Source organism: Cherax quadricarinatus, chromosome 64, assembly GCF_038502225.1.
Source record: "Cherax quadricarinatus isolate ZL_2023a chromosome 64, ASM3850222v1, whole genome shotgun sequence".
NCBI lineage: Eukaryota > Metazoa > Arthropoda > Malacostraca > Decapoda > Parastacidae > Cherax > Cherax quadricarinatus.
Genome location: NC_091355.1, coordinates 2,575,478 through 2,601,879, shown reverse-complemented (window position 1 = coordinate 2,601,879; position 26,402 = coordinate 2,575,478). Strand labels below are relative to the sequence as shown.

Here is a 26,402-nt window from a genome sequence, read left to right as displayed (position 1 = left end):
CAGCCCTCCTTCAGACAAATATTTCAAGAAGTAAAACGTTGCTTTTATTAGCTGTAAAGTTCGGGAAGAGGGCAACCTGACTAATGAATGTGTAGTTAGTGGCTCTTAATCAGAATATTGTTGGTAATTCTATCAGTAATCCCTACTAATTTACTAGATTTTATTCGGATTATTAACTAGGTGGGCTAGTAACTCAGGATAACCTGATCATTCACAGGAGGCAACTCACAGCCGTCGGCAAACACCCACGTACCTACTTAAGTGGATGGAAGTAAATGGTACCTACTTACCTGCTAGGTGCAAAGGATAAATGCAACATAGTTTTCACTTGCGTGCCCCTCAAGGAAGGTTCCTTGATGTTGGTGAGGGGCTCTTGATTTAGGGAATTGGATCTGTGCTCCAGTTCCCCGAATTAAGCCTGAATGCCTTCCACATCCCCCCCCCCCAGGCGCTGTATAATCCTCCGGGTTTAGCGCTTCCCCCTTGATTATAATAATAATCCACTTGCGTGAGTTATAGAAAATTGACGATTTCGCTTGCGCAGTCAAAACTGTCTACATAGTTTAATACAAGTAATTTAACTTGTATGTTTCTATAATTGTCTGTCATATTAAAACTGTTTGAAGATAGCCGAGGTGCTATGAAATGAGCCACGAGCTACCTAGACAGGCAGGTTAATTTGTTCGTTTTAAGCCTATTAATTGCACGTGGGGCGATTCAGGTTGCGCATCATTTAAGAATATTTTAATACCTTAAATTGGTAGTGTTCTGATAGTATAAAGTAATAATTGAGTTGCATGAAATTTTATATATATATATATAATTATAGAAATTGTTTGTGTACTGATATATGGGCGCATGTGCAGACGTACACACTCGAGTTTATGCATTCTGAAAGGTATAAGATGCAAAGGTTGGCGAGTGGAGCGGAATGTAGCTGGTCAAACTGATTACTAAAGTGTGTCGAGATGTTCGTCTCTTCTCCCTGACGTAGACAAGGAAAGTATTGCGCAGTGATAATGTTCGGGTTTTAATTTAGCGCCAACCAAGTTGCTAGCCAACTACGCAGTAGAAATTAAGCTTTTTAACCGTTTCGTAGAATATTGTGGCTGCTCTTGGTCATGTGAGGAAGAATGCAATACTCTAACCTAAAATAGTACATTAAATATTATGGAATGTTAATGTTTATGGAGACTCTTAAAGGGCCATACAGCTTTTTGGGAATGAAAGGTAATCAGTTTCAGCAAAGGGGGTAAATCCTTGGAGAGAGAGCCTTTCACCAGCCTAAAGGCATCCCCTTTGAAGAGTGTTGGTAGTGTTTTAAATTTACTAAAGCCAACACATTAGACACGGTAGTGGTTCAATTTCAAATATCTTGCGCTAAGGCCTCGTTTAGATATGCTGCTCACTTCTGGTTTCCATATTACGGAATGGGCATAAATGCTCAGGAAAAATACAAAGGATGCCAAAGTTAATTCAGTGTATCGGAAACCTTTCCTATGAAGATAGTCTGAAGGCACTAAATTTGCACTCTGGAAAGACGTAAAATTAGAAACGTTTGTAGTGTACGAATAGAAATAAAAGGGAATATAAATAGCGTGTTGAAAATAGTTACGACTCACGGCAATGAATTAAAGCTGGAGAAATTTAGATTTAGAATGGGTATAGGAATGTTCTGGTTTGACAATAGTTGTGTATGATTGGAACAGATTTTTAGGTTGTCGTTGAGGGAAGAATTTTGGTCAGTTTTAAATATAGTAGGTTGGATGGGTATGTGAATGGGTACGAGTTAATAATGTTTATTTCTACAAGTACATGTACAAGGTATACAGACCTAGCCGATATCAATGACCTACTATATAGAAAGCTTTTGTTACGCAGAGCATCTGGCAGATTAGGTAAATTTTGTCCCCAGGATGACACTAGTCTAGTAACGCCCAGGTATCTGTTTTACAGATAGGTGAACATGGACAGAAGGTGCCTTTAAGAAAACACGTCTTAATATTTCCACCCGTACCGGGGATCGATCCCCTGACCTCTGTGTGAACCGAGTTCTAGGAATGAGCTACGGAACACTGACTAGTATGGGCCAATAAGCCTACTGCATTTTTTGTTATTCTTGTGGTTTAGAGGAGTCACGTAAGCTTGATTTCTGGCCATCAATCTCCTATACTTGTCAAACATCTTCATGGCGACTGATGGACTCTGGTCAGTGACCAATCCTTTCTCACCCGGGAAATCCCGGGTGAGAATTTAACGGTCATTTATGTTCGCGTAGTTACCCTGCTGCCAGAAGTATGAATTTTTTTTATTTATTTGCTTTCCAGTATGTCTACAAAGGATTGTAACCCAACTACTAATACAAGAGAGACGTAATGCGTTAAAAAGATAAAATGAGAAACCGTGGAACTTTGCATTTTAGGTTGGGGGAGGGAAGAGATTCTCAAAATACTGAAATCCACTGGTATTGTGCTAGATAACTTCTTAGGGGGAGGGAGGTGGGTATCTCTGCTCAAGAAACTGGCATTTTAGTCATTTTTTTTTTTAAATATGACGTGAAGTAAATGTTTGTAGATGTTTGCGCATGTGTGTGTAATTGCATAATTGTAAGTACCCGTTTGTAGCTACAGGAGCAGAGCTATGCTCATGTCTCGTCTTCAGTAATTTTTTTTATATATTGCTATCTTTGTAGCATTTACTACCATTTTAAATCATTCCATTGGTAAACCACTCTGAATTTTCTATTATGCCTTCGGCTCCACGTTCCTCATTTCCAGCTGGCCTTCTTATCCCATCTTAAAGTACAAAGAAGTTTTCCTTATCTATTCCTGCTCTTTTATAACCTGTGGTTATAATTTCTCATTTCATCAGCTAATGTGGGCATTACCAATGTTGTTCAGCCTTTCCTCAACTCTTGGCCCTTTTCTAACCTCTAACGCTGCATTTTAGCAATGTTTCCATCCATACATTTGAAATTAATTTTATATAATTAACTAGTGTAGCATGAAGGTATCGCAATTTGTTCATATGGTTTTCCAGTGACTTTAACTATTAGGTCAGTCCTAATATTTGAATATTTTGTTCATAAGTATCCTTCGGTGCCTGATCTCACTTTTTCCTTTATTCATTATTGCTGTTAGTATTGCTATTACTACTGCTATCATTGCTAGTGCTACTATCGTTACCACCACTATTGCCTGCACAAGTCGACATGCCAATGTCTCAAGATTTACCAGACGTGTACCAGTAGGACTACTGCAATGCTTCTAATATTTGCTGAATTTCTCGTGCTAACACATAAACATGTTCCTCTCTTCTGGCTATAAATTGTGCCACTACTTGGTATGATTTATTAAACTGATAAAGCCTTCTGGTCTATAAATAATTTTCAGTTGTTACATTGTGCTGTGGCATGAAACCCCCCGAACTGGATAATCACGTATGCGTAGTGGGGTTCGACTGGCTAGTGTAGGAACATCCCCTCCCCCACTCCCATGGGAAATGTCAAAATTAGCTGTGATTTATAGCCTATTTTGGAAAATATAGTAGTTTGGCTTGGAGCTAATGTTTAATCCTTTCTCATTCTGATTATCATATCTGTAAAGACTAAATTAGTAACTATAAGAGTTAGTGTTACTGTAGCAGCGTATTTTATTGAAAGTACAATAGTATAGCTAAATGGTCCTAGTGCTTTATGAATTATGACCATTTTTCAGTACCGACTCCAGTAGTATGAGTGGAATGCGCCACTTCTCAGTTCACCTGGGCGCAGGGCCTCGGTGGTGGGTTTGATGCCCCCCATGCCGCCTATGTGTCTACTAGTGCAGAGGGCAGCGGCGTGGGGAAACCTTCAGAGCCCCCTGTGGCCGGCACTCGTTGTAAACCTGTGTCGGTAAGTTTCGGTTATCTCTATTAATTTTCAGTTATGTACTTTTTTAATTAATTTTTTTAGGTTTTATTTTGCTGGATAATTTCCATAAGTCTGTCTTCAACATTTGGTATAATCTCCTGAGCCATTAACAGAAATAAAAGCCTCTAATATAAATTATTATTATAAAAAAGAAGCGCTAAGCCACAAGGGCTATACATCGCTGGTTCATAAAGACTTGATCACTAGAAATTTATTACCACACAAGGTGAAATATATCTACTGCTACTTAACCCTTTAACTGTCATGACCCCTGAAATTGTGACAATGTCACAATTAAAAACAAAAAATTAGCTTCTGAATTGTTAGAGAATCTTTTTCTGTAGGTCATAACGCCAAAAATGTGAAGTTTGATGTAAAATTTGCAAATTGCATAACGTTAACTCTTGGTGCAGCTTATGCTTTGGTGATTTTTGCCCACCTTGTTTTATTTTAAATCGGTTCCATTGCTCAGTTCAATCAAATTAGCAGTTGTGCTAGTATGCCTTCCTTTCTATTGAGCACAAGAAACCACCCAGTCAAATGTTGGAACTACCCTATAAAGAACAAGAGTTAAGTAATTTGGCCAATTTCAGAAAAAAAACTAAATTCCAATTTAAAAGTCTAAAATAAATACTGTATGTATTCTAGCCACTAAAGCAAACAGGCTTCTTCCATATTACACTTGCCCTTCATTTTGAATCAGTCATCACACAAATCTGTTTCCATTCTATCAGTGATATCAAGAAACAGCCAGTAAAACCATAAAATTCATCTTAGAAAAAGCCTCAAATTCACGCATAAGGTTTGCCTTTCCTGTCAATCATTGCATGGGGAAGGTTTTTTTTTTTTTTCACTCTTGCTTCCCAGACCCATTTTTTTGTCTAGGTCAAAATTTACTGTTCACAGCATATTTGAGGGCACTGTGCTTGAACTTGGATCTGAGTAGGCAACTGGCATCAATAAAATTTCAATGTACATATAAGTGTTCAAATACTTTCAGGGTACTGAAGTGGTGTCTGCAGCTCAGAGTGGTTGTGTCCGCCTGAGTTTTGAATTTCAGTTGGCTGAACAAACGACGGTGCTATGGGAGACTGTTGTAGTTGGCCGCCGACTTTACCTGTCCATCTTGCATCTGCCAGAGGGTAGCAAAGAAGCATTTGTGTCACTCTTGGAGTATGCTGAGGAAGTCCTTGGGTGCTCACATGTGCTCATTTGCTTCAAGAAGGATCGCAGTGATCGAGGTATGTTTGGTAATTTTATTTGTAATATATCTTGATGGCAATACAAAAATCAGGATTTTTCTCTCATAAAGATACACAACCCGCACATAGAAAAGCTAATGACTACATTTTGGTCTGACTGACCATTCACAAGTCACACTGACAGAAGAGAATGAACGAGTCAGTATATATAGGCAGGGGGGGACGGACGAAAGAGGAAGAAAAAGTAGTAATGGTAGAGGTAATGCTGGTAGTAGTAGTAGTGGCACTACTGCTACCACCACCACTCCCAGCATTACCTCTACCACCAGCATTACCTCTACCACCAGCATTACCTCTACCACCAGCATTACCTCTACCACCACCACCACTACTACTACTACATACTTCTTCTTTCTCCTGTCCCTGTACCCCTCGCCTATATATACTAGCTCACTCATTCTCTTCTGTAATTGTGACTTGTGAATGGTCCAAATTGGACCAAAGTGTTAAAAGCTTTTTCTCTCCTGTGTGCAGGTTATTTGCATATTGTTCCAGCCACAGTATCGTGCCCCCATTTTTATTATTATTATTAAAAATTGTGAACATAAATGCTCTTTGAAGTTAGAGTACCCAAAGACCACATCATAGGCATATTACTACTGTAGTGAAATTTGCCAGAGCAGTAATACAGTGGACCCCCGGTTAACGATATTTTTTCACTCCAGAAGTATGTTCAGGTGCCAGTACTGACCGAATTTGTTCCCATAAGGAATATTGTGAAGTAGATTAGTCCATTTCAGACCCCCAAACATACACGTACAAACGCACTTACATAAATACACTTACATAATTGGTCGCATTCGGAGGTAATTGTTATGCGGGGGTCCACTGTACTGGTAAATATACAGAAGGCCTTTTCCCTAATGCCAGGCCACTAGCAGTGAGGTTGAATGCCTTAAGTGCTTAAATAGGAACCCAGCAACTTTTTCAAGAAACCATTATCCCCCTCCCCATCATTTTGTCCTAATTTGTTGAATTGTAGCCTAATGACTTTCAGCAACCCATGAATATGGGTGGAACTGCTCTTAATGGATCTGGCAAATTGTTAGCTGAAATTTGATAAGACAGTCTGTTAACAATGAACAACCTTTCCTTAAAAGCAATGAATAATCTTACTGCACTGGTACTTTGTAAATATCAGTCAGTGAAGTGTGTACTTACATTAAGTGCCCATTACCTAATACAACTTGGTATACCATTTATAATTGTGTAACTTTAAACTAGTAACCTTACAATGTAGTAGTTGATGGCTTATTTTAAGACAGATTGTGAGCATTTCAAATGTGAAATTTTGGCAACAGCTGACAAGTATATAGTGATAGACTTGAGAAAACGGAACCTTTATTTATAGTAAAAGGCATTTTGTTCACATTTAGTGAACTTTATAAAGTGAATTGAACGTAAAACATGTTTATATGTATAGTGGGGATATACCTTGCCTTTACCTTAGTAGAGTTTAAAGAGTTTCACTATCGGAGTCTGGCCATGGGCCAGGATCGTCTGGTGCTTGCCTGGTCAATCAGGCTGTTGCTGTTGGAGGCCGGTTGCCCCACGTATCCATCACAGCGTGGTTGATCTGGCACCTGGTGAAGCGGGTAATGCATCGGGTGACTGTGAAGTGGCTGGTGCCTTAATATGTGGAAGGGCCAGTAGGCCTTCTTCAGTGCTGTATTATCTGGGAATGTTAATAAGATTGGAATTCTACAGGTGTTAGCCTGATGTTTCTCTTCAAGTATGTAGGCACGAGGGACAAGGCTAAATGGATGCTGTGACTATTACAAAATTTAACATTCTGCAGGTGTACTCGCCTAATTGTGGTTGCAGGGGTTGAGACTCGGCTCCTGGTCCCGCCTCTTCACTGACTGCCACTGGGTCCTCCCTCTCCCTGAGCTTTATCATACCTCATCTTAAAACTATGTATGGGTTCCTGCCTCCACTACATCGCTTGCCAAATTATTCCACTTCCTAACAACTCTGGCAAAAGAAATATTTCCTAACATCCCTATGACTCATCTGAGTCTTCAGCTTCCAATTGTGACCCCTTGTTTCTGTGTCCCATCTCTGGAACATCCTGTCTCTGTCCACCTTGTCTGTTCCACGCAGTATTTTCATATCTCCCCTGACCCTCCTATCCTCCAGTGTCGTCAGACCGATTTCCCTTAACCTTTCTTCAAAGGACATTCCCCTTAGCTCTGGAACCAGCCTTGCTGCAAACCTTTGCACTTTCTCTAATTTCTTGACGTGTTTGACCAGATGTGGGTTCCAAACTGGTGCTGCGTACTCCAGTATGGGCCTGATGTACAGTGTATAAAGTCTTGGTGTATGTATCATCTTGTGACAAAGTATACATAGGAGAAAGTGGGAGAGTCCTAAAGATGTGCTAAACATGAGTATGCCTGCTGCATCAACAAAAGCACTTGTGTGGTGCATGGGAGAACACAGCTTATGGACTAGGAATAGCCTGAACTTTGGCATCATTGAAGAGAATCACATCAGCAGTGTTTAGAAGCATTCCAATTATGACTACTGTTCCTCATAGCAGAAGAACTTTCAATAGGAATATCAGGCTAACACGTGTACAACTCAATCTTCGTATCGGCATTCTCGGGTAGCAGAGTATAGCAGAAAGCAACTTACTGAATTTGAAATATCATTCGGGCAAACTCTAACCCTTCTGACACCCTAAATGTTGATTTTATAATGATGACTTATTTTTTCTTTAATTACTAATCACATTATCCTCAGTGATTACAATCAAAACTAAAGTGGTAAACCCCCAAGGGTTATACAGCACTGAAATTATCCAGTCTTTCCATTATAAAATCTTGCTTATTACAACTGTAGTTTCTAGGTTAGTCTTAATATGGACCTATTTAAATTTTTTATATTAAAATATGCTGTATAGGTAAAAGCAGTCAGGCCAGCCATTTGTATGTTTTACATTCTAATATTCAGATGGTATAATTGAAGGCATTTTTCCACAGCTATGCTGATCCGCACCTTCATGTTCCTCGGTTTTGTGGCCATACCACCCGGTCACCCACTAGCACCCACCAACAATGATCACTTCTACATGCTCTATGAGATCGAGTAGTATCTTCACAGGTTGATGGTTCTGTATTATGCTTGGGTTAAACCAGGTTACATGTAGTTAGGAAAATCTGTTACTCTATTTTTCTTTGGCTTTACAATATTGATGTTCATAATTCTGCTTGTGTAACCTGGTTGGCCGAAGTATTTTGTTTCCCCAGGTTGTCTTTTATTGTTGTGGAGTGGGATAGAGGTAGCTGTGTGGCAGATACAGGAGTGATGCACCTGCATAGTTTTCACAATTGAGTCTTGTACAGTGTTGCCACACAATGAATTATCCTATGCAACACTTACAGATAATCTGTATAAATGGTATCAGAGGCTCAAATCATGTTGATTAGACTGTAGTTCAGGTTTTTTGCCTTGTAAATTTTGAATTTTTATGAATATTTTTTTTGTGTAATTCTATCATTACCTGTGGACCAAAGATTGTTTTGAAATTTTCAATATATTTTGGTATGTAATCAGTTTTTTTTTTTTTTTTTTTTTTTTTTAACCACATCTGTAAGCAAATTGATTAATCTATGGTTAGACTTGATATTGTTAGGTACTGACTAGGCATTATGCCATTTACTCCTGGATAAAGTTTTTCTATCCAGCTCCACAGTGACCTCTGGCTTCTGCTGCTAGTAAGACACGTACAATATATCAAAAACAAAATGTAAAAAAAAAAATGGAAAATAAAAAAATTGACAAAAAACGAGTTGATATTCATTCCATGTATGTTTTTTGAATCCTTGTAGATTCCCAGTATAGTATTCATTTTATCATGATTATCACTTTATTGGGGTTTTTAGAATTAACAGGTTGACGTGGACACTGATAGTCATTCACCATTTCAGTCATTGATTTTGTATGAAGATTTACTTTGATTGTACTGGGAGAAATAATCAGTGGTTCCTTTGTTGTTCATATAATCAATAAATCACCCAACTGTAAGTGTTTTTTTTTCTGTTCCTGACCACAAATTTCTTCATAAAAAGTACAGTAGATTATTATTATAATCAAAAAGAAGTGCTAAGCCACAAGGGCTATACAGCGCTGCAGGGTAGGGAAGGAAGCAAGGGAATTGGATGGCAGAAGGGAGGGGGGATGATCAGCAGGTTACAGAAAACAGCGGGGCAGGGGATAGTACGGGGGTAGAGGGTAGCAAGAGATTGAAGTAGAAAGGGCTGAAGGTATCAGAATTTGTGAAGCAAGTCAGTTGTTGTCAAAAAGTCAGAGTCCGGATGAAAGGTGGGTCCATCAGCGAGAAGGGAAGGTAAAGAGAGAGCAGCGGAGCGAAGACGACATAGGTAAATTCTGCGTGCTCGTTGATAAAGTGGGCAGTCCAACAGAATGTGGCTGACTGATAATGGAGCTTGGCAATTCTCACAGAGAGGAGCAAGACTCCTCTCCATGAGATATCCATGAGTAAGACGAGTATGGCCAATGCGAAGACGGGAGAGAGTAGTCTCCCAACCTCGACACTGGTGATAAGAAGATGGCCAGTAACCTATACTCGGTTTAATAGATTGAAGTTTGTTGCCGAGCATAGTAGACCAACGTTGTTGCCAACGGGTGTGAAGGTGGGAAGATATTGCAGTAAAATAGTCCGTAAATGGAATACCTCTATAAGAAACTGGTAGGTCATGTACTGCTGACCGCGCAGCAGTGTCTGCCTGTTCATTGCCCTGTACGTCAACATGACCAGGGACCCAACAAAAAACTATCTTTATGCTTAGTAAAGATGCGGCGTAGCCAAAGTTGGATACGGAGGACTAAGGGGTGAGGTGTATCAAATTTTTGTATAGCCTGTAAAGCACTAAGGGAGTCTGAGACAATCACAAATGATGACACAGGCATAGATGCAATACAGATAAGTGCTGTAAGGATGGCATATAATTCAGCAGTAAAAATACTAGCCAAAGATAGTAAATGCCCTTGTACGACGCTGTCCGGAAACACTGCTGCGAATCCTACGCCGTCAGAAGACTTAGAGCCATCTGTGTACACAGCAATGGCATGAGAATGAGAGTGAAAGTGGTCAAGAAAAAGAGAGCGGGAAGCGACTGTAGACAGTTGGGCTTTCGAGCAAGGGAGGGAGAAAGAACAGACTCGAACAGCTGGAACTTCCCAGGGGGGTAGGGAAAAGTGAGATGCTACATGTACATAGAAAGGTGGTAGTTGAAGAGAAGACAAGAGCGAATGAAGGCGAAGAGAGAAGGGACGGAGTAAACAGGGGCGGCGAACAAATAAAGAATGTCTAATAATATCAGTGACCATTCTATAAATGGAAGGATTGCGGAGATCATGAGAGCGTACATAGTAGCGCAGGCAATGGGCATCACGGCGATCGGATAAGGATGGAACGTTCGCTTCTGCATAGAGGCTCTCGACAGGGGAAGAGCGAAAAGCACCAAGGCATAAACGTAATCCTTGGTGATGAATGGGGTTAAGGCTAGAGAGAGTAGCAGGAGATGCCGCTGAATAGATCTGGTCACCATAATCAAGTTTCGATAAAATAAGGGTGGAATGTAGGCGAAGGAGGGTTCGACGATCAGCTCCCCATGAAAGATGAGCAAGGGTTTTAAGAAGGTTCAGCCGGCTGTGACAAGTTGCCTTCAGAGAGGTAATGTGAGGTTTCCAGGATAACCTACGATCAAAGAGGAGGCCCAGAAACTTGACTGTATCACGTTCAGGGATACGGGAGCCATAGAGGTACAAAGGATGATCGGAGATGACAGAGCGTCTAGTGAAAGTGATTTGGTGGGTTTTAGTGCTGGAAAATTTAAACCCACGTGTGGTGGCCCAATTGGAAACACGGTCGACTGCATGTTGGAGAGAAACTGTAATGAGGTGACAGTCAGCGCCTGCACAGGCAATAGCGAAGTCAACAACATAGTGATGACCAAATATTTGATGGAAGACTAGAGGCCAAATCATTAATAGCAAGGAGAAAGTGTTGTGCTCGGAACACATCCCTGGGGGACACCTTCAGCTTGGATAAAGTCCGGGGAGAGCACATTATTAACCCGAACACAGAAATGCGTGTCAGTTAAAAAGTTCTTAAGGAAGGATGGTAGATTGCCTCGAAGGCCTAAGGAGTGGGCTTGGGCTAAAATATTATACCTCCAAGTTGTCATATGCCTTCTCAAGGTCAAAAAATATGGCAATAACTGAGTGGTTATTCGCAAAGGCATTACGAACATACATATCCAAGCATAGTAAGGGGTCTATGGTAGAACGTCCCTTATGAAAGCCATATTGACGAGTGGAGAGACTGTTGTCTCTAAATACCACACTAAACGTCTATTTACTAGGCGTTCCATTACTTTGCAAACTGCACTGGTAAGAGCAATGGGACGATAGTGGGAGGTTTCATGTCCCGTAGTGCCTGGTTTGCGGAAAGGGAGAACAATGGCGGATTTCCACAGCTGTGGAAGAACTCCTTGTGACCAAATAAGATTGTAAAGGCGTAATAGGACTGCAAGGGCTGACTGATGTAAATGTTGTAGGATACGAATATGAATGTCGTCGGGCCCAGCTGCCGATGATCGACAAGCTGAGAGTGTTGCCTCCAGTTCTTGAAGTGTAAAAGGCACATTATACTGTTCTTCTCTGAGAGAAGAAAAGTCCAAGGGTGCTAACTCTCTGGCAGACTTTGAGGAAAGAAATGAGGGGCATAGATGGAGTCCCTGAGACATACGGACCAGATGATTGCCAATTTCATTGGCAACATCTAGTGGGTTTGCTATATCAACACCGGCAACCCGCAGAACAGGAGCCGGGTCAGGAGAATATTTACCACTCAGTTTTCGTACTTTTTTCCAGACTGCACTCATAGAGGAAGCAGAGGTGATGGTGGAGACATAGTCTCGCCAGCAAGTGCGTTTAGCATCACAGATGACACGGCGAGCGATCGCACGCTTCTGTTTAAAATCAAGGAGTCGCTCTGTGGTTCTATTGTACCGGTACCTGCCCCATGCAGCGCGTTTCAAATGTACTGCACGAGCACAAGCAGGAGACCACCAAGGCACGCATTTCTGAGAATGCCTGCCCGAAGTTTGGGGTATAGAATGAGAAGCTGCGGTGAAAACGGAGGACGAGAAGAGGTGTAAAAGCTCATCGATGGAGGACGAAGAAGGAACCTCTTTAAAAACGGTTAGGTGTGAGTAAAGGTTCCAATTTGCCCGATTAAATTGCCAGCGTGGGGTGCGAAGAGGTGGCGAATATGAAGGGGAAGTAAGAATGATTGGGAAATGATCACTGTCATGTAAGTCCGGGAGAACAGACCAAGTGAAGTCTAATGCGGCGGAGGAAGAGCAGACTGAGAGATCGATGCAAGAGAGAGTATGAGTCCGAGGATCAAAATGGGTGTGAGTACCTGTATTTAAAACATGGAGGGGGTGGGTGGCAAGAAAAGCCTCTAACTGAATTCCACGGGAATCACAGTGAGACCCCCCCCAGAGGAAATGGTGGGCATTAAAATCACCAAGTAACAGAATCGGTGGCGGTAATGACGAAACAAGGAAGGCAAAATCCGGAATCGATAATGCCCGAGAAAGAGAGAGATATAAAGAACAGAGCGTATACCACCTATGTAAGTGGATACGGGCTGCTGTGTAATGCAGCGAAGTATGAACAAATAGCTGATGGTATGGAATATCAGTGCGGAGAAGAAGGGCACTTTCATTAAAGGTCCCATCAGGAAAAGGATCTGAAGAATACAATAAATTATAGCCTGAGATGTGAGAAATAACAGCAGAGTGTAATTTTGGTTCCTGTAAGCAAACACCAACAGGGGCAAACTGGGAGAGTAACATCTGAACCTCACCCCGATTACCCCTGAGGCCGCGTATATTCCACTGTAAATAGGCCATGATTGGCAATGATAAAGATACTTGAAATCCGCAGGTAAGGGTTCCTACGGACTAGAAGGGTTAGAAAAGTCCACATGCGGAGGCAGTGGAAAACGTTCAAGCAGCGAAGGAACGGTGCGCTGTGAAGAAAGGAGTTGCGCAGATGGAGCAGAGGAGAGAGAAAGAGCGGAAGGTGGATCAGTGTCCGTTGACGGTTTGGTCTCTGCAATATATTCAGAGATTGCTTCAAGTGTTTCAGAATTCAGAGATGTATGGGAGACAATATTGGGAATGGTAGGGGGAGGATGAGTAAAGATTGGAACTGTATTGGACTGTACCAAGGTAGGGGGGGGGCGAAAGGGTGGAGGGAACTGGAGAAGCGTGGTAGGGGACAGAAGAGGCAGGAACCTGGGAGGTGGCAGAAGAGGAAGAAACTTGGGAGGGAACAGGGGAGGAAGGTACAGTACGAGGAGGAGGGTGAACCTCTACACTTGTGAGCCAGTGAGAGGGGAAGAACCAGGGACAGAGACAGGGAGGGTAAAATGAGGAGGTGGAAGATGGGTAGGAGGTGTTAACGGACCTTTTTTTGACTTTTGAGAAGTAGAGGGACGATTGGGAGGAGGTGTCGTACGAGGTCTCGTCGATACTGAGGCTTGTGAGAGAGAACTCGAAGAAGCGAGATTAGACTGAGGCGTTAAAGTAGTGACGTCTGAGCCGAGGACAGCAAAAGGATTAGATACAGGAGTGATTATGGGAGAGAACCACAGAGGTGGGTGTAGAAGATGGGATACCAGAAGTGGGGGGGACGTTTTGAAACACGGGAATAAGAAACACGTGGGAGTCTCCCTTGGAGGCGGAGATGAGAAACTGCCATGGCATAAGGGAGACCTGTCTCTTTGAGGTAACGGATTTCCCGCTCGTTTAAATAGACCTGACAACGGCGAGAGTACGAAGGGTGAGCCTCATGACAGTTAAGGCAAGAGGGAGATCGATTGCAAGACGTATTAGAATGGTCATCGGCACCACAGACTGGGCATTCGGCGATAGATCTGCAATATTTCGCTGGATGGCCAAATCGCCAGCAATTTCTACACTGTTGTGGTGTAGGGATCACCTTTCGAACTTGTAACCGATGTCCTGCTATATAAACTGAGGATGGGAGTTCTCGGCTGTCAAAAGTTAAATGAGCCACATTGCTAGGGTATCGTCTCCGCCCACGGGCAGGAAGAACGTAAGTGTCTACCTTGAGGGTTGGGAGATCTTGGAGTTCCAGCTGTTCAAGAATGTCAGTGCCACATGTCTGGAAATTTTGTTGAACTATGGTATGGGGCAGAATGACGGTACCACTACAAGAATTGAGGGCATGATGTTTTTCAAGAGTGACAGGAACAGTATCGATATGGGAAAGACGAGAGAGCTCATGAGCCTGGGTAGCATTCTGTACGGTAATGATGCGCGTACCGCTCTTAAGAGCATGAAAAGAAATATCTTGACCAACATGGCGTAGGAGTGCCTTGCCAATACTATGGTCAGAAAGATAGGCAGTAGAGGAAGTTGGTCGTAAAGTGAAGAATTTAGTCCATTGTTCAGTCTGAAACTGAGCGTGGAAAGGTAGTGAAGGACGTGTCGATCGTTTCTGAGAAGAACGAGAAGGTGGAGAAGTATCATCAGCAGGTAATTGCCGTTGGCGTTTAGGCGTGGGACCAGAGTTGTTCCGACGTGGAACGGGTCAGCGATTTGAAAATTGCCGCACCGTAGAGGGAGAGGCCGGAAGCATAGTCAGAGGAGAGCAAAGGTCCGATAAATCGAAGGAGTCAGTCGAGGCCTCAGTACCTGAAGCGGGTGAGGAAACAGCACCGGCAATAGGTACAGAGGCATGAGGAATGTCTGAAGAGTGGTCCAAAGACGAGGCGGGGTCAGAACGGGGTGCGGTATCAAGAAGGGGCCCGGGGGTACCAGGTTCATGGACTAGGGCTGCCATGGTTAGGTTACTTCTTTCTTTTTGTTTTTAAGAAAAAAAAAGAAAGAAGAAAATAAAATAAAAAAAAGAATAAAAAAAGGGGGGACCGGGGAGGGATAGTTCCTAGGAGGAATGAAAGGGCCAGAAATCTCCCTCTGCGCCCAAGAGGACCTCAGCACCGCAAGTAGCGCAGATGCAGCATGGAACCCGTGCCATACCCTACCCATCATGCTAGTAAACTAACAATCCGGGATAGCAACCTCACATCTGCCGAGCTACCTCGGTGGACAAAAGAGAGGGCGGCCGGATATCCGCCACAAAGCATACCTCCTTCGGCCACCACCCCCGGAATCCGAAAGGTGGCTTCCAGAGATACACTCGTCGCCCGAAAGACACCCAAAGCTACTCCGGGATACCGGAGAGGGATCGGGACATCCCCAGGCGATCCAGATTCCACGGCAAACTACGCCACCGCTAAGAACCTCAACGGAATGGGATGGACCCCGGTATCCTTTCCCCTACCTAGGAACTAGTGCGCCTGTGGGAGAAATCCCAAAGGACAAAAAGAGGAAGGGCAAAAGGGAGGGGTGGGGAGGAGGAGGAGGAAAGGAAAAAGGGGAGGATGGGATAGGGGAGGGGAGATTGGGGGGTAATTAGGTTCGGTCTGAGGAAGAAGACCGATAGGTCTAATTCCTCAGACCAAGAGCCTCTTCACCACGCCAAGGAGCCCCCCTTGAAGAGGAAAAGTACAGTAGAACCCTTATACAATAGACGCTCGGCCGAACAAAATGTTTGATACAACGGACTAAGTTCGTTTATCAAAGTTACAATGAACTAAATCCATTTTAATGGTGTTCAGATTCCGGTAGCTTCGTGATGAATGTGGCATCTTGATCACTGATTTTCATTAGACAACCCCCTGTACTTTTTCTGTGCTTCATAATAGTATAACCATTTCCCACAGGTGGAGAGGTATCAGTTGGCCACATTGACATGTCTATATAATTTAATGAAATTTGACAATTGATATTGGGCAGTTTTAACATTGGTATTTCATAAACAGATCAGCTATTAGTGAAGGGCTCTTGATGTAAAGAAATTAAACTACCTCTCCTTGGATCAAACCTGATTGCTTCCCATTACCCAAGTGCTGTATGACCCCTCTGGTTAACACTTACCTATTGTGATAACACATTCATGGACATGCTAACCCATAAGGGTCATACATTACCTGAAGAACTGGAGGCAATCAGGTTTGAGCCAAGGTTGTAGAGGGAAACTCCAATTTCTTTAAGAGCCTTTCAATGGCAGAGCCCCTCAAGGGAGGTTCCTTGATACTGGTGAGGGGCTCTTGATCAAAGGAACTGGATCTGCTGTTTCCCCGAATACCTTCCATTCCCCCCCCCCTCACTTGCTGTATAATCATACGGGTTTGGTGCACCCCCATAATTATAATTCAATGGTAAAGGCACCTTCCTTGATGGCATAATATAGTAATGGGTTTTGTGCTATACAAAATATTAAGTGTACAACAATTTTAAAACGGATAGGCTTGGAAATTATCTGAAGCAAGATAATGGCACTTGGCCTGTAAAATTCTAACCCTAGGTGGTTTAGTGCTTGATTATAATGATGCAATAAAAACTAATTTAAGTGACATTTATTTAAATATACCACTTAGACATTATATACAATACAGTATATACCACTAAAATAGTTCCATTAAGGGCAAAACATTAGCGGCGGAATCTACGTTTAGGTTTGACATCAAGAGTAGCTTCATCGAAGTATCTGTTGTATTTTTTTGATCCATACCGTTTTGTGGGATCCCTCTTGCTGGGTGATGGTGCCAAATTTGGCATCAAACCTGCAATGACAAAATTTTCAAAGCAAAACTAAACATTTGTCAGTGGCACAAATTGCACACTAAAGCAAGGTAAGATAAGTAATGTTGTGTCACAGTGAAGAGTATCAAGAGGCAGAAATATACAATATTGTCTTAGGTGCATATTATACTAACATTCAACATTCTTTTAAAAAAAAATATTACAAGTCACAGACAACAAAGTGGCTCACCAATCACAACCAGACAATGAATACTGAAGTTGTAGCAAAATGTATATATACATAGTTAAATTCTTGGCACTTTTACCTATTTTTATCAATGAACACTAGTAACTGACCCAAACCAATAATTTGAATGACATACGCATCCAGCGTAGTAAATAACCCTCTGACAAGATGGTGTGATGCCAAATTAGTCATAAAAAGGTGACATAATAGAATGTTCCCAAACTGCACTCATTACAACCCCCAACAATTACTGACTTAAGAAAGCTTTCAGTTGGTCACATTCTTGGTAATACAGTTGGTCAAAAAATATACTATAGTGTGTATAACACGCACTTTTTTAGATATTTACCAAGGAAATATCTTGATCAGCGTGTCTTCCCTACAACTTGTCAGTATCACCATACCAGTTCCATTGGCATACTGATAATACCACTACTACTGGCGTTAGTAATGCTACTACTCGTCACAGCCCCTGACTATAATTTACATCTCTTCTACTTATACCTATACCTAATAACATGGTAATCCCAGGTATGATTCACTGACTTGATAAAGCCTCTTTCACATGCACTGGCCATCTTGTTGTCGAGGTTGGGAGACTACACTCTCACATCTTCGCAATGGCCATACTCTTCTTACTCGTGGGTGCCTCATGGAGAGGCCCCCTTTTCCACTCTGAGAATTGTCAGGTTCCATTTCCTGTTAGCTATATTCTGTTGGCCTGTCCACTCTATCAATAAGCACACAGAATTTACCTCCAACATTGTTACCGCTCTAATGCCCTTACTTTATTTTCCCTTCTTGCCGACTGACCCTCCTTAACCCAGACTCTCTCGTTGACTTTTTGACCAACTGATTTACTGCACAAACTTTGATGGTGCCCCTAGCACTCTCCACAGCCCTTTCTACCCTCTACACTGCACGATCTAATAATAATCCCTCTCTTGCTACTGAATACCCCTGCACCCTTCCCTGCCCTGCTGCGCTGTAATGACCCTTGCAGGTTTAGCACTTCTTTTTTTTTGTATTATAATAATGTTTCACATGCAAAACACATACTTTCAGTTATTGCAACTTTTCTCATCATTTATAATGTAGTTTATGTATGCATGTAAACTGTAAAGCCACAAAACCCCACAAACATTTCTGTTTGTGGGGTTTTGTGATTATGAAAATTCCTGGATTATGTGATTATGAGAATTCCTGGAATGAAGTGCTGAATACTAAACAGTACCGACTGCCTAATTATGATGATAATAATATATGGTACTGACAACTATCTCCTTACCAGCTTTCTGTGACATTCTCACTAGAAGTGTGAGCCTTCGCTGTTGTGTTGAACAGAGCCCTGTGACACGTTTAGGCAACAAACAGCCATCTGCGCGCATAAACTGGGAAAGGATCAGCACGTCCTAAAAAAAAAAATTTAATAAAGTGCACATTCTTAGCCATCTTACAAAACACAATGGGTCACCATAAGTTCTGGCCACCATGGAAAACTTTGAAACATTTTATTTATTTATTATCACACTGGCCGATTCCCACCAAGGCAGGGTGGCCCGAAAAAGAAAAACTTTCACCGTCATTCACTCCATCACTGTCTTGCCAGAAGGGTGCTTTACACTACAGTTTTTAAACTGCAACATTAACACCCCTCCTTCAGAGTGCAGGCACTGTACTTCCCATCTCCAGGACTCAAGTCCGGCCTGCCGGTTTCCCTGAATCCCTTCATAAATGTTACTTTGCTCACACTCCAACAGCACGTCAAGTATTAAAAACCATTTGTCTCCATTCACTCCTATCAAACACGCTCACGCATGCCTGCTGGAAGTCCAAGCCCCTCGCACACAAAACCTCCTTTACCCCCTCCCTCCAACCTTTCCTAGGCCGACCCCTACCCCGCCTTCCTTCCACTACAGACTGATACACTCTTGAAGTTATTCTGTTTCGCTCCATTCTCTCCACATGTCCGAACCACCACAACAACCCTTCCTCAGCCCTCTGGACAACAGTTTTGGTAATCCCGCACCTCCTCCTAACTTCCAAACTACGAATTCTCTGCATTATATTCACACCACACATTGCTCTCAGACATGACATCTCCACTGCCTCCAGCCTTCTCCTCGCTGCAACATTCATCACCCATGCTTCACACCCATATAAGAGCGTTGGTAAAACTATACTCTCATACATTCCCCTCTTTGCCTCCAAGGACAAAGTTCTTTGTCTCCAGAGACTCCTAAGTGCACCACTCACCCTTTTCCCCTCATCAATTCTATGATTCACCTCATCTTTCATAGACCCATCCGCTGACACGTCCACTCCCAAATATCTGAATACATTCACCTCCTCCATACTCTCTCCCTCCAATCTGATATCCAATCTTTCATCACCTAATCTTTTTGTTATCCTCATAACCTTACTCTTTCCTGTATTCACTTTCAATTTTCTTCTTTTGCACACCCTACCAAATTCATCCACCAATCTCTGCAACTTCTCTTCAGAATCTCCCAAGAGCACAGTGTCATCAGCAAAGAGCAACTGTGACGACTCCCACTTTATGTGTGATTCTTTATCTTTTAACTCCACGCCTCTTGCCAAGACCCTCGCATTTACTTCTCTTACAACCCCATCTATAAATATATCAAACAACCACGGTGACATCACTTTGAAACATAATTACGCAAATTCTTAGGTTAAGTAAACTGACCTACATCATATATAAAAAAAAAAAAAATACCACGGACGGGGATAGAACCCCCGATTTCGCGAGTCAAGCTACAATCATAAAAATCTTCGAAAGAGTGATGAGACGGCAGATTACAAATATCATGGACCAACATAACCCGAACCAGCGTGGTTTTAGAACAGGACGATCATCTGTCACAGCTGCTGAACCATTATGACAGAATTACAGAGGCATTGGAAGACGACCAAAAGTAGATGTAATTTACACAGATTTTGCAAAGGAGTTTGACAAATGCGATCATGGAGTGATAGCGCACAAAATGAAGGCCATGGGTATTATGGGGAAGGTAGGCAGATGGATTTTCGGTTTCCTAATATGCAGAACACAAATAGTAGTAGTGAACAGGGCAAGAGCCAGCATCAGTGAGGTCAAAAGCTCAATGCTCCAAGGCATTGTCCTGGCACCTCTGCTGTTTCTCATCCTCATAGCAGACATAGACAAAAACACCCGGCACACCTTTGTATCATCTAAACTCCTGGGAACGGAGGAGAGAGAGGTACATGATAAAGTATACCTGGAAGGTACTCGGGGGGGGGGCTTGGTCCCAAATCTGCACACTGCCATAACAACATACTGGAGTGAGACATATGGGAGAAAGTGTAAAATAAGCCCAGTAAAGAGCAGGGGTGTGGTGGGGACAATAAGGGAACACTGTATCAACATCTGGGGTCCCAGACTATTCAACATCTTACCAGAAGATATCAGAAACACGGCCGGAACAAGTGTAGAAGCCTTCAAGAGGAAACTGGACAAGTAATTTCACCAGGTGCCAGATCAACCAGGCTGTGATGGATATGTGGGGCAGTGGGCCTCCAGCCGCAACAGCCTGGTTGACCAGGCAAGCACCAGACGAGCCTGGCTCAGAGAGTAGATAAACTCTTGAAACTCTTCAAAGGTACAGTATTACAATTTAACACACACACACACATGTGCACCCCACACAGTGCACACATGTGCAATTACAGTACTGTACTGTATTTCTTTGCATGTTGGTGTGTGTGTGTGTATGGCCCACAGCCATACAAAAATCTGTACAACAGAAAAATCAGAGTTGATGTTTGGTGCCCTGACTAATATGCTTGGCAAACAAAATATGTCATAGACAAGTATCCAAAGGAGAGAATAGGAGGAGGACAGAGTCAGATGTCTACATACTACTAATAAGGCCAGTGCAACCTATAAAAATCAATGTTTTCATCTCTCATTGATGTAAAACTGCCCAGACAATTTTAGTAATATTTTTACACCTTATACCATTATGTACTTTAATGTGAAATACAATGTAATCCAAACCATACCATGGGCGGGGCTTGAACCTGCGGTCAGAGTCGTGAAACTCCGGACCGACGTCCCCTCAAGAAAGGTTCCTTGATGTTGGTGATGGGCTTTTAATCTAGGGAATTGGGTCGGTGCTCCAGTTCCCTGAACTAAGCCTGAATACCTTTCACATCCCCCTACAGGCGCTGCATAATCCTATGGGTTTAGCACTCCCCCTTGATTATAATATCAGTGAAACCTCAAATATCGAACTTTCTTCGGTCCAGAAGGCTGTTCGAGTGCCTTTACCGAATTAATTTATTCCCATCAGGAATAATGTAAATTAGATTAGTCCATTTCAGACCCTCAAAAATACACTTATAAAAGCACTTATAAAAGCACTTACAAAAATGCACTTACATAATTGGTCGTGTTGGGAGCAGTTCGATTTTTGAGGTTCCACTGTAATAATAATCCAGACCGACGCGTTAGCCACTGGGCCAGCTGGCCCAGTGGTATGGCTTGTTTGCAATCGTATCATTACAATTTCATGAGTCATGATGACAGCTTTGAGGGGATTTGAGCTAGAGTTCATCATGGCCACACTGGCAGGAGATTCATCTGTAAAAACCTGCATTTGTGGTCACAGTGGTGGCTATGCTAACCTTCCTATGGTGCATAAATATACTACCTAGTTCGATGAATCTTATTGTAGCCAGCTGGCCCAGTGGCTAGCGCGTCGGTCTGGAGTTTCACGACTGACTCCAGGTTTAAGCCCCACCAGTGGTATGGTTTGTCTGCAATCGTGTCATTATGTTTTCGTGAGTCAATATAATCCAAATACAGTACCCTGGAATAATTCTCTTGTAAATAAGAAACATCAAATATTTTAATCCATGATGATATAACAGTGTATATAGTGAATTACCTAAACCCCTGAAGATGCCAGTGAGTGCTCTTAATTGAAGGATTTGGATAGAACATAATTGCTTCCCATTTTCTCAGGAGTTGTGTGATCCCTAAAGGTTCAGCACTCACACCTCACCCTCATGAATGAACATCTAATGATAAATTAGACATGTGCAACACTTGGGTATCCCTATCAACAAAACATTTTGCCACACAGTGGCTTCATCGATCATCCTGTCAGTCTGTCAGACATAGCAATGACAGCCAGTATGTGGCGAAACATTTCCTCGATAAAGATACCCAAGTATTGCACAACTGTCTAATTTATCAACTTGTCAGTTCTCTGGACTATTTACCTACATATATTACCTAAATTTCTTGTCAATCACTCCAACTTTGACTACTGTAATCTGTAATCTGGCTTCCTACCTAACATATGGGTCCAGTTTTTGGACCTATTACTGAGCTCCCTATAATTCTGCTTATAGAGGTTTGAGCAAATCAAGATACTACTGTACAAATGCAGCATTGGACTGTACCTCTAAATATAGGCCATACAATAAATTTTGTCAGATTTGGGCTCTATGCTTAAAAGGCCATATGTTTTGAAGCATTTCTCTTACCTTATTAATATTGAAAAACAAAAAAAGAATGTAAAAGAAATGAGACAGTTGTGTATGGGAAATCAAGTGAGCATGTTTTCAACAAAATTCTAGGGTTGGTTTTAAATTTGTGACTTACATATGCCAAGAAGAAATGGGCATCATAAAAAATGCAAACTGACTTTTTATTCACAGGAAGCCCCTTATTCAAGGTTTTTACCATGAATAATCAAAATCAGTAAATATCCTAGGATACTGTACTGAGAATTTGTAAGAGTGCTTATGTGCATCTAACTGGTATAACATCAGCATCAAATCAAAGCATTTGCAATTAAGAGCAACAAAAAAATTCTTACAGTATGTTTCAAGTTGAGGTTGAGAGCACAAAGTGGACACACATGACAATCTTCATAACCTGTCTTAACCAGTAGAGGAATACGTGGTGAGTCTTTGTAAACTCCTTCTATTGTTACCTTTTGACCTTCTTCTTGAACCACGACTGAAAACAAAGTTATAATGTAGCACAACAAAGAGATCTCTTATTGACAAACAAATTATATATAGCCAATTATATCTTTCAAGAATGACAATGGTAAAATAATTTAAAAATGCCAGCGACAGGATTATTATTATTTTTATTGTTCCCCTCAAGGGAGGTTCCTTGATGCTGGTGAGGGGCTCTTGATCTAGGGAATTGGATCTGTGCTCCAGTTTCCCAAGTTGAGTCTGAATACCTTTCATCCCTCCCCCACAGGCCATGTATAATCCCTACAAGTTTAGCACTCCCTCATAATAATAATAATAATAATATTGTTATATATAACACAAAATAGAAACAAAGCTGAACAGAACAAAAAAAAAAGACATACTAAAATAATGCAAACATTTAATGGAAACACCAAAACAAAAAAATCACAAGGTCTCGGGTTCAATTCCTAGGTGTAGAAAAAACATTTACGCAAATTTCCTTACGTCTCTGCTGTCCCTGCCCATTTAACAGTATTACTGCTTGTTTATGCTAGAACATATGTATCTGCTTCTACTACAGTAGCATCTTCCCTTAGGTTGTTAAGAAGTTACAGTATTTTCTCAATGACTCCAATGAAAATAAGTCAATGCTCCTGCAGCCCTGTCCGTGGCCAGGCCTCATGGTGAATCAGGGTCTGATCAACCAGGCTGTTACTGCTGGCTGCTCGTAAACCAACAAACGAGCCACACACTGGCTGGCAAAGTACTGACTTTAGGTGCCTGTCCAGTGCCTTCTTCAAGACAGCCAGGGGTCTACTGGTAATATCCCTTATGTATGCTGGGAGGCAGTTGAACAGTCTTGTTGGGCCCCTAAATCTTACTGTGTTGTCTCTCAGTGTACTTGTGGTGCCCCTGCTTTTCACTGGGGAAATGTTGCATCTGTTAATTCTTGCTTTCATTAGGAGTAATTTTTATGTGCAGTTTTGGAACTAGTCCCTCCAGGATTTTCCAAGTGTATATTATCATGTATCTTTCTCACCTGCATTCCAGGGAGTACAAATCAAGGGATTTCAACTGTTCCCAGTAATTTAGGTACTTTATCTCACTTATACATGTTGTGAAAGTTTTCTGTATTCTCGAGGTTTGTAATTTTGCCTGTCTTGAAGGTGACTAACACCCAGGTATCCATTTACTGCTAGGTTAAGAGGGTCAGCAGGTGTAAGGAAACATGTTTGAACTGAGGAATACTCCCAGATCCTTGGATCAAGAGCCCTTCACCATCAGGAAAGTGGTATGGAAGGAGTATTATTAATGGTGACAATTATTATTATAATCAAAACCAAGAGCTAAACCCACAAAGGTCATATACCGCACTGTAATGGTGACAATATTATTATAATCAAAACCAAGCGGTAAACCCACAAGGGTCATATACAGCGCTGTAATGGTGACAATTATTATAATCAAAACCAAGCTGTAAACCCACAAGGGTCATATAGAACGCTGTAATGGTGACAATATACTCACTTTCTTTCAGGAAGTTTGTAGGAGAAGCAGACAGTTGTCTGGCGTGGAGACTCCCCAGTGTAAGAAGGTTGCAAGACCGGATCTCAGGGATCATCTTGGTGCAGATGTTACTGGAGAGCAACACTCTCACACCAACAACCAGGCGGGAAGCCATAACTCTTCATCCACGATACACACACACACCTTTATACTGACTGATATATTCCTCTTCTCCTCCTTCTACTTGTTAGGTTTATAAGGACCACTGACGACTTACACTGTATCCGGCCTTCCCTCTCTATAATAATTATAATAATAACAATAATAATAATAATAATAATATCTTTATTTACTACGAGTACATGTACAAGGTATACAGATCATAGCTGACATCAATGACATACTACTATATAGAAAACCACTTGTTATGTTGAGCATTTTCCACAAATTATGTCAGTTTTGTCCCCAGGATGCGACCCACACCAGTCCACTAACACCCAGGTACCTATTTTACTGACAGGTGAACATGGATAGCAGGTGTCTTAAGGAAACACATCCTAATGTTTTCCAGCCGTACCGGGGATCGACCCCCGGACCTTAGTGTGTGAGATGTGTGCGCAAGCATAATATACAATGTGTGATTTACATATTATAAAATACTGTTAAGTACAAAGAAAGCCACTAACATGCCTGAGATAAGATAAGATTTCGTTCGGATTTTTAACCCCGGAGGGTTAGCCACCCAGGATAACCCAAGAAAGTCAGTGCGTCATCGAGGACTGTCTAACTTATTTCCATTGGGGTCCTTAATCTTGTCCCCCAGGATGCGGCCCACACCAGTCCACTAACACCCAGGTTGCTGCTAGGTGAACAGGACAACAGGTGTAAGGAAACGCGTCGAAATGTTTCCACCCGTCGGGAATCGAACCCGGGCCCTCCGTGTGTGAAGCGGGAGCTTTAGCCACCATACCTGGAGAGAGTTCCGGGGGTCAACGCCCCCGCGGCCCGGTCTGTGACCAGGCCTCCTGGTGGATCAGAGCCTGATCAACCAGGCTGTTGCTGCACGCAAACCAACGTACGAGCCACAGCCCGGCTGGTCAGGAACCGACTTTAGGTGCTTGTCCAGTGCCAGCTTGAAGACTGCCAGGGGTCTGTTGGTAATCCCCCTTATGTGTGCTGGGAGGCAGTTGAACAGTCCGGCAGACTAAAATTAATACTTACTAGACATAGCATATTAACATAGTATAGACACAATGTTTTAATTATTCTGAGGATTACATATATCAAGAATTAATTAATTAATTAAGTTTATTCAGGTATACACAAATACAGTTACATACATTATCATACATAGCAGCATATGTGTGAGAAGGCGTTTTTTAACAGTTATCATACATGGTGTGAATTACCTAGAATAACCCCAAAAAAAAAGGAAAAGTTACTTATTACCAAAGTTGGGCGACGAAAGAATAGTTAGTTGTGGAAATAAGTCACTTCGATTTTTTTTTGTTATCCTAGGCAATTTACAGCATGTATGATAGTTATACCTATGTGTACTTGTGCCTAAACAAACTTATTTGCCTGAGCAGCTAGTTTATTGTGTACTCCAACCTCATCCTCTGACAGGTAGAGCCAAAAAAAAATAAAGTAAAAAAGATTACAGAGGTCCCAGTGGTTCTTCGTCAACCCCGCTGGTCATTGTTTCACCACTGGAACAATGCTCAGTGGGGTCTAACAGAGACCCATTAAGGGAACAGAAGCCCCATTGTTTCACC

General features: G+C 42.0%; 2 protein-coding genes across 2 annotated transcripts in view; one reads left to right on the top strand and one right to left on the bottom strand.

Moving 5' to 3' along the window:
* The window catches only part of Oda (Ornithine decarboxylase antizyme), a 12,164-nt gene extending 2,963 nt beyond the window's left edge, over positions 1-9,201 (top strand). Inside the window, exons 2-4 of the mRNA XM_053792823.2 lie at positions 3,738-3,892; positions 4,911-5,151; positions 8,157-9,201. Of these exons, the coding sequence (XP_053648798.2) occupies positions 3,738-3,892; positions 4,911-5,151; positions 8,157-8,266 (506 nt within the window). The 3' untranslated portion in view covers positions 8,267-9,201. The remainder of the gene's footprint in view (positions 1-3,737; positions 3,893-4,910; positions 5,152-8,156) is intronic.
* Positions 9,202-16,707: 7,506 nt separating this feature from the next.
* mRpS18A (mitochondrial ribosomal protein S18A) lies at positions 16,708-24,906 on the bottom strand. Its single transcript, XM_070098707.1, has 4 exons — positions 24,649-24,906; positions 23,010-23,152; positions 18,425-18,548; positions 16,708-16,930 (listed from the first exon to the last, which is right to left on the bottom strand). The coding sequence occupies exons 1-4, from the start codon at positions 24,800-24,802 to the stop codon at positions 16,800-16,802; spliced, it is 552 nt and encodes a 183-aa protein (XP_069954808.1). The 5' UTR covers positions 24,803-24,906; the 3' UTR covers positions 16,708-16,799.
* Between the last annotated feature and the right edge of the window lie 1,496 nt (positions 24,907-26,402).